Genomic DNA, 12405 nt, shown 5'->3' on the forward strand with positions numbered 1-12405 from the left:
ATTGGGTTGACATTCTTTAGCTTATCTCACTCTCCATCTCTCTCTGTCATTCCTCTCTCTCTCATTGTACAGTATGTGTATTTATAAGGCTTTAGAGTTTGTTTACGTAGTGTTTTTCTGCTTGTCTTGTGTAAACTCAGATGTAATTTGATGTTCAACTTCTGCTTTGGTCTTTCCTCATCTGATTTAGGACAGCAAAATCAGCTGCTTCCTTTTTAACTCTAATTTCTTTTGTTAAAGAGCAAAAGTTTGAATCTAGTGCTCTCTGTTATGACAATATTTCACTAGTTTCTTCTGCAGCCCAGACATTTTCTGTGGGGGCTAAAATCAGCAAAACGTTTGTCTGAGTTAATCATGTGGTGGGAATTTGCCCTCTGTCTCTGCGAACGAGGTGTCCTGCTGACGTGGGGTTAATGCCGCCCCTCTGAACAGCCCACTGCATTAATCCAGGTCAGAGACCTGTTGAACACATTGATTTCCCCCGGGATCAGCCTCTGTCAGAGGTGAGAGGTGCATACGCAGGAATGTGCTTTCTCTGCTTAACTGCATTTTTAAACCAACTTAATATGGCCCCGCTGACCTCTTTAGTACTTTACTAGGTTTTAATTATGGGAACATTAAAGGGGACATATTGTATCCGGTTGTAACATTTTATATTTTTCTTTGAAGTCTACTTATAATGTTAGTCAAGGTTTCTTGCACCAGAAACATTGTAAGATTGGTGACTATTATACTACAGACCCTTAGAATTTAACATTGTTTGCTACTGTACTTTTAATACTTCTGTATGTAAGTGTCCTCTGTTGTTTTTAGCAGAAACCTCTGCATAGATCACACTGTTGTTCAAGACACGGACAAGTTGCTAAAAACTAAATACGGAGTAATATTTAAATGTGGGTGGCCATATGTTAATTTGTTAGTGGTTAAGACTTTTTCTAAATTACCTTCTTTCTTTATTTTTTTAATTATAGCCAATATTAAAAACCTATACTATTTTGTTAAAAATATCAATAAAATCATTTTCAGAACAATTTTGTGAAGCTAAACTATATTTAGGTATCACAGCATTTTAATGTACTATATGAAATATAGATGTTGAGATTATTTAATGCTATGCATTTAAGTTGATTTAACGAGAAAGTTAAATAATTGAGATGAAGTTCCTATAATCGAGGATGGAACATTTTTCCAGAAATGGTGCTCTTAAAGCGATAAAGGGATAGTGCAAGATTATAGTGTATAGTTTTAAGTTAGTGCTACATGACAGCTAAAGTAGTCTAAAATCTGAAAATAGGTTGCATTTAAGCATAAACATTTAGGCCAAATACCAACATTGAACATAAAAAGTCAGTAATATAGTTCCAATATATTGTGCATCCATACTTTTGTTTCAAAAGAGCAAGAAAAGTATTGTTTTCCATGGTATGATTCATTTGAACTCATTGAGGTAGTTCTGGTGGAGCAGAAGTTAAAGAATTAGTTCACCCAAAATTAAACCATCATTTAGTCACCCTCAAGTTGTTCCAAACCTGTATGAATTTGCCTTCTGCTAAACAAAAGAAGATATTTTGAAGAATATGGATAACCAAACAGTTAATGGGCTCCATTGACTTCCATAGTATGGAAAAAAATACTATGGAAGTCAATGAGGCCCATCAACTGTTTGGTTTCCGACATTCTTCAAAATACCTTCTTTTGTGTTCAGCAGAAGAAAGAAATTCATACAGGTTTGGATTGAGGGTGAGTAAATGATGACAGAATTTTCAATTTTGGGTGAACTATCCCTTTAAACTGATAACTACAGCAGCCAGCCGAGGCCTGCTGGTGTTACAAGTGTTTGATTTTTGTTTCTCTTTATAGAGATTGATAGGCAGGAGACTGTTTGCACGTCGGTGAGCCTGACAGTCAAGAACAGAGCTGGGCTATTAGTATGCTAATTGCGCTCGAGCAGAGATGAACACTGACCCTGTGGCCTTTAAGGCCATTCTTGTATGTAGACGCTGCAGATGGATGCAGGCTGAAGTTGTTGACTCGGTCCTATCTCAACTGTCAGAACTGTCGGTTTGGTACATGGAAATCTTTAGTCATACGCGGTGTGTGGTGAGCAGATTAGCCTGTTTGCATTCTCTGCTATTGTTTTGTACTGATGACAGCATTTTTTGGAACCTACTGGCAAAGACAAGTTTCACTAATATTATTGCTTATACAGGCTGATTTGAACAAGGCATTTTAGGGGCAGATAGCCGAATAGAATGGAACTAACAATGCCAAAATCATGTTTTTGATTCCCAGGGAATGCGTAAACTGATAAAGGATACCTTGAATGAAGTATCTTTGAATTATAGCATCTCCCACATGTAAATATAACAAATTAGAAACAACCCAGAACATCATAGCAACCACATTTCAATGCATATCACTCATATTTTTTAATCTGAAAATGAAAAATCTTGTCTCTTTTTCACTAAACATCACTTTCAGGGAAGATAAAGGCTTTTAAAAATGGTTTCTGGTGTGTGAATTGGGAGGTGGCTGCAGTCCCATGTGTTTTGAGTTATCCTGGGAGTGATCGTCAGGTCGGGTCGCCACAAGCCTGACCGAAATTCTCCACTGACATGTTTTATTATGCTTTTCTCCACTTTGAGATAGACCTATGAGCTCATAAGCTTGTAGTTGTCAAACTGTCTGGTGATTTGCATGAAGGCTGTAATAACCTGTCATCGCCCCCTGCTGGTATGATTTCACCATTTCTTACATACATAGGCACTTCCCTGCAAATGTAATTTTTTTTGACACTGTGCCTGAAAGGATCTTTCAATGCATAGAGCGTGCGGTTTATCAAATGTGCAGTTTCCACCTCTGGAAAACCGTAATGCGTGAAAACTGGAGTTTAACCACCACCAAGGGACCCAACTTCCCTGAATGGATCAGGTATCGTCAAGGTTTTTGAGAATTTTTCAAATTCCACCTCTGATATTTCTCCAGTTGCTCCACACGTGTTTTTCCATATGCCGAAAGCGGTGACAGTTGACACATTTATGGTCCTCAGCAGACGAGCGTGATGATAGCAGCCTGGATGGAAGGTTTGACTCGACTTCGGAATTCCTGAAATTCAAATGGATAAGAGATGAAAGGCCGCCACCCACCCCATAACTGATTTATGAGCTCCACGGCACAGTGCAGGGCTTCAGACTGTGTGTCTCTCTGAATGCAGGATGATAAAGCTGGGATGAGTTTTCTCCAGCAGGGTTTAGAGTTCCAAGGTCAAAGGTGGGACGGCGGGGGGCAAACAGTCAGCCGAAGCACTCATATGTCTCCTTTTCATCAGCAAACCCTCTTACTGTGCTTCAAAGACATTCTTGTGTGAAGCTGAAGAGTTTGTCCTGCCTTTCGAGCTGTCTTCTTGTGTCTGTGCGTGCTAGATAATTGAACTATATGAAGTCTAGTACAGTCCAGCATGGTAAACTGAACCGTTCTGGTTGTAAAATCTGATTAATGTATAAAAAATTGGTGGAAAAATTCTGTAAGTGTTAAAGGGGGGGTATAATGCTATGTCATGCATTCTGACTTATTTACATAGAGTTGCATTCTCATACTAAACATGGCCAAAGTTTCAAAACACGAGTTAGACGTATGACGGAGTATTTCTGTGCCAAATACACTACTTCTGGTTTCAGACCGGGTTTCGGAGAGTTTTTTTTTCGAGTATGGCCTGTATGACGTCAAAAGAGAACCCCATCAACGCGCTTCGTTTGGGATACGGAAGCCGAGAGATTTTTCAACAATGGCTGTGTCCTAATTCAGGGGCCGCACCCTTTGAAGGCTGCATACATTATCGAGGCAATCTCATTTAAGAAAAATAAGCATTAGATTGTAACATAAGAAAGGAATTACAGTATTTTACACCTCACAATGAATATCAGTCAATTTTATTACGGTTACTTTTCTTAAATATGACATCCTTGATGAAGTATTCAGCCTTCAAATGCGATCTCCGAAGGACACAGCCTCCGAAATGAGACGCAGCTCCTGTCACCAAAGGAGTGTGTTTTTGGTTGTGAGGGAAAGATTACCTTTTTCAGCTTCCCAAAGAACCTAGCATTAAGGGAACAGTGGATGAAGTTTGTTTTTCCAGGGCAGCAACGGAGTTGTGCATGTATGTTTGTTTGTTCCCGGGATTTCGGTGATGAGTACTTTGTAAACAAGTCCCAGTCCGGCGCTGGATTTGCAGATCACCGGTGGTGAGTAAAGCTGCATCAGATGTCTTTGTTTTGTTGGCAATCGGCGCACAAGTGCATAAAATGTAAACACCACGAGCGTTTTTGTTTCCTTTGTATTTATAATGATGTAGCAACTAGCAGACGATCTCTACGCAAAAGCTGCGCATGCTCGTGACTCTTTAGCTCCGCCCACGGCACTGACGGCAGGCACGCCCCCAGGAGCTCAGCTTTTTTCTGAAAGACTCGGTATAGCGTATCTATCTTTTATAAATATGATAAAACTAAAGACTTTTCGGAGATATGAAGGATGCATTGTTACTCTAGATGTACTCAAAATTTAACATGAGATTGGCAGAAACTGTGTGATCATTTTAAGTGATGCATTTTGTTATTTTATTTACATTTTTGTTTCATTTTATTTTTATTATTCATTTTTATATTTTATCGTGATTGTGTCTAGCAGCGGCCCATAACTGTGGTAAATTCACTGTAATGCTAGTTGATTATTTCTTTATTAGGCCTTTTGTTACAGATCGAATCAAACCGGCTGAAGTTGGTGTACACGCTATAGCTGACAGGAAATGGCCCTTTGTGTTTTGAGGAAACACATGGTGACTCTCCTGACACTCATTGTTCTGGTTGCCATGGCGTTTGTTCTCTTGATGTTTGAAGTCACACCTCTCGCGCACACATTCACGTTTCAGGAATTAGAAACCCAAAATGTTTTCCCTTATCTGTGTTTCATGTATTTATTATGCTCAGAAATGAGCCTTTGTTTCCTTTGTTTCCCTCCACTGCATAGGAGTCTTTTTTTTTTTCTTTGCTCATTGGGGGCATTAAATACATCAATGCACTTTTTTTTTTTTTTTCTTTCTCTAAATCGGCTATTGAAGCAACATGGGTTGTGAAAAGTGCTATAAAAAATGATTTTCTTGTTAAAGGTTCTTGGTCTCATTTTTCAGTTTATTTATCAGTGCATATTATTCCAAAAGAAAAATTCCATGATTGTAAAGATTTTGGGAAATTCAGGAAAATTCATTGGTCAAAAGGTGCAGCAGCCCCAAATCAAATCCTTATGAATTCTTTGAAGTTCCTGCAAAATATTCTGTTTTAACTAAGAAGTGTTATATTATAGCAGTTAAATGCATTGCAATGGCTATTTCATGTAATTTTATCTACTTTTCCATTATGGTATAGATTAGGGGTGTGACAAAACAGCTCACTAGACGAGATGAGACAAAAAATTGAGTTCACGAGAACGAGACAAGATTTTTACACGGTATTTTTAAGAAATCCTCAATGACGAAATGCATGACGAGGAAAAATAATATGCAGGTGCATTTGATGTCATTTCAGTACTTTCTGGGTATGAATTATCATATGAAGTAAAAGACAACAATACTGAAGCACTGTGAAAGGTTTTGCCACAAACTCAACTGACTGGCTTCTCTTTTTTTCTTCAAGCATGATAAAGAGCAAAGAGATGGTTACAACTACATAGCCCAGAAGATCGCTTTCATATTGGGAGATATTTGCATGTATCAGGGAGCCGCTCTGAAAATGCGGGGTCATGAAATCGTGTTTGAATGCACGCTCGCGTTTTACTTTTGCTTTCGCACGTACTGTGTGAACAGGGAGTGGCGGTACTGAGCGCGCATTCTACAAGACAAGCTATTTGTCAGATGTTTAGGCTCTGTTGTGCAATGAATCCAACTGAATTAAACAGTTTTTCTATAAAAAGCAAAATGACAGTGGAGGCATAATGTAAACACAGCGGTGGCATATTCTATTTTAATTTCACCCTCACGTTTCATCATGGCAATATCATGAGAGCTTTTCAACTCGATGAGAAATCTCGTCACATTTTAATCTTGCGAGATCTCGTGGCACGATCTCTATGACATCATTATAGTTTAATGATTATTATTATTATTATTAACTTTCTTTTTAAAATATTCTGAAGAAAATTTGACTGGGGCTTGTCTGTTTAAAACTCATCTCACAAAAAAGTAGTAGTAAGTGCGCATCATGACCCTGAGGGTCCAGAAATCTCATCTGTAAGACACTGTGGCACACAAGCACGCGTGCGGTCGGGTGTGTCCGGAAACGACAGCATATAGTGTGAATGAGTTGTGTATATGTGGTGTGGTGTTACAGCTCATCGAGATGAGTGTAAAACACTCTTGATGCTCATATTGCTGTGGTATAATCAGACAATATCAGTGAATGCTGATAGCCTGCTCCTCTATTATACAGACACAAAGGCTTCTTCAAGCACGTCTTCACTGTTGTCCTAAGGCTGCTGTCCTCTCGTCCCAGATACATCCTGCTCGGCCAGCTCAAATATCAGCCTCCGCTGCAGGTTACGAGTTTAATGTTGCCACACAGAGCTGCTCGTCTTTTCACACAACAGAGATGGTACAGATGTAGCCTACTGCTAGATTTAACCGCAGATGGGCAAGAGATGAACTTTTGTGGCAGGCTGAATGTGAATCTGAATGTTACTCTTCAAAAGTGCATATACTGAGTGTAGAGGGATGAGGGTTGAAACCACATGAACTGATTGTTGTTGTATTCTTTTTCTTCTTTCAGGATTTGGAATTCCATGGCGTGATGCGCTTTTACTTCCAGGACCGTGTGGCGGGGAACTTCGCCACAAAGTGTATCCGAGTGTCCAGCACGGCCACCACACAGGATGTGATCGAGACGCTGGCAGAGAAGTTCAGACCTGACATGAGGATGCTGTCTTCTCCTAAATACTCCCTCTATGAGGTCCATGTCAGTGGCGGTGAGTCATGGAAACACAAAAAACACCCCATAAAAATGCCATTTTGTGACTTTTTAACAATTAATACTTTCAGAAGCAAAAGTTTGAGGTCGGTAAGATTATGCATGCTGACACTTAGCAATACAATCTCGATTTCTTGTTGTTGTCAAAATGTGGTTCATAATGAAACATTGCATGTATTTGCATACTTCCAGAGTATGTTTCTTAATATATACATTTTAGTTTATCTGGTTGCATTTGATGGCACGTTTCATATTTGCTCTTCCTTTTATTTTTAGGGAACTTTCTAATATAATTTTTGCATATACGATATGTCAGGAAAGGCCTCTTTTTTTGTCTAAATAAATATTGAATCCAATGTACTGGGTTTACTTCTAGTCCATTCAACATGTGTGACTTTCTTCAAGTTTCAAGTGGACAAAATTATCTGTAATTCTCAAAATTTCCATAAATAACTTTTGGTCTCATTCACAAAACATGAGCAGAACACATTTCTGTAAAAGCTCTTTTTTGAGTAATATCACATTCAGTTAAATGCAATAATTTAGAAAAGAATGAGACCCATTTGGACTGTAGCCTCATTTTTGTTTCAGTCTTCTCTGATTAAAGTCTGAGAGAGGTGAATTTCTGACTGGCATAATCTGTCTCTGTGATAGAAGAGAGGAAACTGGACTTGGACGAGAAACCACTGGTCGTGCAGCTGAACTGGAACAAAGATGACAGAGAGGGCCGCTTCGTGCTCAAGAACGAGAACGACATCATGCCCAAGGTGAGGAAACGTGGATGAGAGACCAGAAGCAAAAGATCGAAAACAAACCCACCCCTCCAACTCACTTTCACAGAGCCTGATTCTGTGGTTTGTTCTGCTTAAATGCAGGAACTGTAGTTTTGTAATGATTCACTGAGGTTGTCTGTGTTTGTTGCTGTTGAGTTTTCTGCTCTTGGTTATGTTGGAACAGCTTTTTTAGTCCCCTGCTGTTCAGGCGGCCCCTAAAACGATCTTCTCCGCAAGCCGGCCCATTGCACGTCAGTTAAAAACCCTCTCAGGACATACAAACACACAAGCATCAGCAGACACTTCATTTCCTCGCTTAACTGGAGCAGATCAATTCTTTTTTTCTTTTTTTTTTTCTTTTTTTTCTTTTTTTTTCGTTTTACTCCATCTGTCTCTCTCTCTCTTCACTTCAGTGGCTCTTGGTGTTGTGTGCAGCAATACTCCCCAAAGAGACATAAACTTAGAGCTAGGACTATCTGAGTCTGCAAGAATGTGTGTTTAGGTGTGTGGGTGGTAGATCTCAACAATTTTCTGCATTTTATGCTGTTTTCACACTTGGTTCGATTGCTCGTTATGAATTAAAGTTGGATACCACCCTCTGAATCGTGGTATGTTTGAATCATTAACATAAGTACTTGTGGCAACTGTTTACCACTAAAACTTAACATTTTAGGATAAGATGATGCCAGTGTCACTGTTGTATTCATGTTTTTGTCACCTTAGATTTGCCACAAACCTTTGCTCACACAGAACAGCACATTTGCATTTGTCTGCTGCAGATAATTTGCAAAAGATGAACGAAAGCTGATTTTTATTCAAAAACAAGCAACTATCAGAATGCATTTTGCTATCTACCTTATTTTTAACATAAGACCAGATATGGTTAATTATAACATGAATGTGTGCGGCTTCCGGTTTCATTTGCTTATAGTTATTTTAGATGTACAAAAACAGTCCATTAGGGTGCTTAATATTGCAGACTGGTATTTGATACATTGTTTTAATTTATTATCTTAATTCTAAACACACTTGTTTGTATAGCTTTACTGTTTACTGCACTTTGTTATTCTTGTAGTTAATCTATATAACAGCTAATCGATCTCACACATTCACAGAAATAACTAACTAACACATTGCAAAATAAGGTGGATAATTATAACCAGGAGCATGCAAAAAGTGGTTCATCTCAGTAATTTAGGAAGGATTGCTTTTATGTTTTTCTTTTAAATGTTCTTAAAATGAGCTATTCAGTTGCTTTCAGCTCAACCATTTGATGATGTGGAGTTGAAGTGGTGTTGTGACATCTGTCTGCCCACTCTCTTGTAGAGTAACTTGTTCAGGATGCTTGAATATGAACTCTGCAATCCTTGTTTTGACCTTTATTATTCATTCATAGAATGCAATATTTTGAAATTCCCCTGTAACATGTTTCCTATGATGCATTGCAAAATCACACAGCTGTGTTGAGAACTAAATCAAATGAAACGCATTGTTCCACATAATTCAGCATTAATCTCTCACTAATAATAATAATAATAATAGTTAATAATGCAAAAGATTTAAAAATAATTTAAATATTAATTTAAAAATGTAATTTAAAATGAAAAATATTAACTATTAGTATTATAATAATAGTTAATTTTTACAAATAATTGTGATAAATATTAAATTAAAAAAATAAAATAATTTAATAATATTGTTAACCGTTAGTACTATAATAAAAGTTAATATAGAAGTATTTTAAAAGTACTTAACCAATTGGAAACTGAAAGCAATATCAGATCAAAAGTTTGCAGTTTAATTTTAAAAGTTTATTCAGAATATGGTTCCAATAAGGGAAGAACAAATAAACATAAAAAAGGATGCTAGGAATTTTCCGGATTAATTCTCCTATTTCGCTTAAAATCCGTGTGGTTCTAGCCATAACCTACTCTACTTGATATCCCATTGCAGTTTTTCCTCAACATCTCTTTCTCTTTATTTTTCCTCTCAATCTCTACACCAGAGAGCACTGACAAATGGCCCTGAGAAGGAGAAGGAGGGGGTGATCCAAAACTTCAAAAGAACACTGTCCAAGAAGGAGAAGAAGAAAGAGAAGAAGAGGGAGAAGGAAGCCTTTTCCAGAATTCCAGATGGAGATGATCTCACACTGAACCGCGAGGATGGGTGAGAACTAGGATTTGCTTTGTTTGATATACAGGCACATAAAGGCAAAGTCGAATAAAAGGGATTTAGTAAGACTCAGTTTGTGGGTAAATCATATAAGAGCATCTTTAAAACTAAATCCACTCAGCTTTTTTTGTTTCACTTGTTCTAAACATTCATGAAAGGACATTTTTATTTTCTCTTTCTGTGGTGTTGTGCTGGATAGCTCATTTCTGTGACCGTCTTTAACCTTATTTGTTTGTATTTTTTGTCAATGGCTCTCTTCCTGATAGAGAGAACTCCAGGTTGGCTGCTGAGGTATATAAAGACATGCCAGAGACTAGTTTCACAAGGACCATTTCTAACCCCGAGGTGGTGATGAAAAGGAGACGACAACAGAAGCTGGAGAAGAGGATGCAGGAATTCCGCAGCGGAGATGGTCGGCCGGACTCAGGTTTGTACGGCATAAACAATATCTACATACCAGCATGACATACCAACACCCATTATCATTATCATCACATACCAACACCCATATTTACATAGCGGATTATTCAGTAGAATGCGTTGTTACTCATTTCACATGCGAAAAGGTTAGCCAATCATGACAGAGCTTATTTGCATATGGAACACAAACATGAGCATAAAAACATGATGATGCACATTTCATTTTTGGTTCATTGTAAGTTGAATTCTCAGCATTTCTGAACAATAAATATATTATTTTAATGCTATATAGACCTTATGTAGCCCCGCCCCTTTTCAGCACTGTGCACATTGTGTTCTGTTATCTGGTGTGTGTTTCCACAGCATGAAGGTAATATCTTACGAATTTGTGAATTAACCGAATATGCAGAGCTACCGCAAAAACAGAAGTTCAAACACAAAATTCTAAAGGTGGCTGCATGCTCGTTTCTCTGGCGCACAAGGTCTATATGTGGATCTAGAAATCATTCAGTTCAAAAAGAAAAAAAGTCCTTCTGTTTGTTTTTCATTCAAAATGGGCTATGATGTCAGCAGTATGTCTCTATGTGATACTGTAAACTGTAATTTTATAATAAGAGCACTAAATCAGAACCCTGGCAGGTCTGTTGCACTTGTTGGGACCTTTTGCCAAAGAACCACCTACTTTCAAGTGGGAAACCATTCCAGGCCTCAACATAAAACTTTATATTCTAGCTCTGTTTACACCGACACCAAAAATAGCCTTTCTGTTCTGGACAGACACGGATATTTAGATTTTCCGAGCTTATGTAATCAGGATAATAACGTATGTCTGCTGCCGAGGGTTTAGACCAGAGGCAAATCCTCAATGTGACACACATAGAACGTTTCCCAGTTACTCATCATATTCCCGCCGTCCGGCAAGAGTTAAGCAGTGTGTGAACTGGTTAAAGAGGCTTAGTCAAGCATGCGGCGGGGTTTAGATCCCAGTGTTGAGGACGTTTGAGTTCTCACGCTGTGTGTGCTGCGATACTTATAAAATCCTACAACCTACATTGGGCACAAACAAAATGATTATTCAGAATATAGGAGGGTGTTTTAGGAGCAAAATTTCTGCTAATTCTGTTAGCGTAAATCGGCATTATACATTGACTATGCCGTCAGTAGGTTTTTAAGCTGACGCAAGGTTTCAAAATGACAAGTAATTGGCCATGCCAATATATCTGTCTGCCTTTGGAGCTGACACAAGGTAGATGTAAGTTAATATATGTGATTATCAGCCAATTCTGATAATCTGGAAAAGCCAAGTATCTTCTGATTAATTGGCCTCTCCGATATATCAGTCTACTGCTAATCTACACTATTAGTTCTTAATTCTCTTTGACAATATCTCTCTCATTTAGGAGGGACTCTGAGGATCTACGCTGATAGTCTGAAGCCCAACATTCCCTACAAGACCATCCTGCTCTCAACTACTGATATGGCTGACTTTGCTGTAGCCGAGGCCTTGGAGAAATACGGTCTTGAGAAGGAAAACCCTAAAGATTACTGTATCGCCCAGGTGAGGTTTAACACACTGTTAGCTTTCCGAGGGGGTGCTTTCAGAGAGTTGTACTTCCCTAGGATAAATTTGATGGTGCAGCATCGACAGTGTTTTAAAAATTGACAGGATGGATTTAATATTTAATATTATATTCAATTTCACAGATGTTGACAAAATTATCGAATTTGGATATTACAGCATATTTATTGGCTTATCTGTATTTTCCAGATTTGTAATATTGGTGCATCCCTAATAAAATGTGTCAAATGTAGCCAAAATGTGTAGTTAATGAACATTTAAGGCATATGTAGAATTTTAATGATGATGGACCTTTTGTTGAAATCTTTGAAACTTCAGAATTTTTGTGGTTGCACATACCATGTTGGTTTGCTGTAGAGTTATTAATCAAACTGAATGTCCCTTCCGTGTCCGGCTCTCTCGGTGGATCTCTCCTCTTCCAGTGATCAAATCCAGCATATTTCATCAGGCC

At 38.2% G+C, this 12405-nt stretch overlaps 1 protein-coding gene across 24 annotated transcripts in view; it reads left to right on the forward strand.

Annotated features, from left to right (window-relative positions):
- Positions 1 to 12405, forward strand: part of afdna (afadin, adherens junction formation factor a) — a 122950-nt gene that overhangs the window by 49920 nt on the left and 60625 nt on the right. For 13 of the 24 annotated variants that reach the window (XM_051875172.1, XM_051875182.1, XM_051875157.1 and 10 more), the window contains 5 exons: positions 6813 to 7008; positions 7665 to 7777; positions 9789 to 9949; positions 10222 to 10382; positions 11776 to 11933. In XM_051875172.1, the coding sequence (XP_051731132.1) occupies positions 6813 to 7008; positions 7665 to 7777; positions 9789 to 9949; positions 10222 to 10382; positions 11776 to 11933 (789 nt within the window). Of the gene's footprint in view, positions 1 to 6812; positions 7009 to 7664; positions 7778 to 9788; positions 9950 to 10221; positions 10383 to 11775; positions 11934 to 12405 lie in introns of those variants that run through there. The other 11 variants (XM_051875158.1, XM_051875161.1, XM_051875178.1 and 8 more) reach the window with 1 other exon arrangement.

This window comes from Ctenopharyngodon idella, chromosome 20 (assembly GCF_019924925.1).
Source record: "Ctenopharyngodon idella isolate HZGC_01 chromosome 20, HZGC01, whole genome shotgun sequence".
NCBI classification, from domain to species: domain Eukaryota; kingdom Metazoa; phylum Chordata; class Actinopteri; order Cypriniformes; family Xenocyprididae; genus Ctenopharyngodon; species Ctenopharyngodon idella.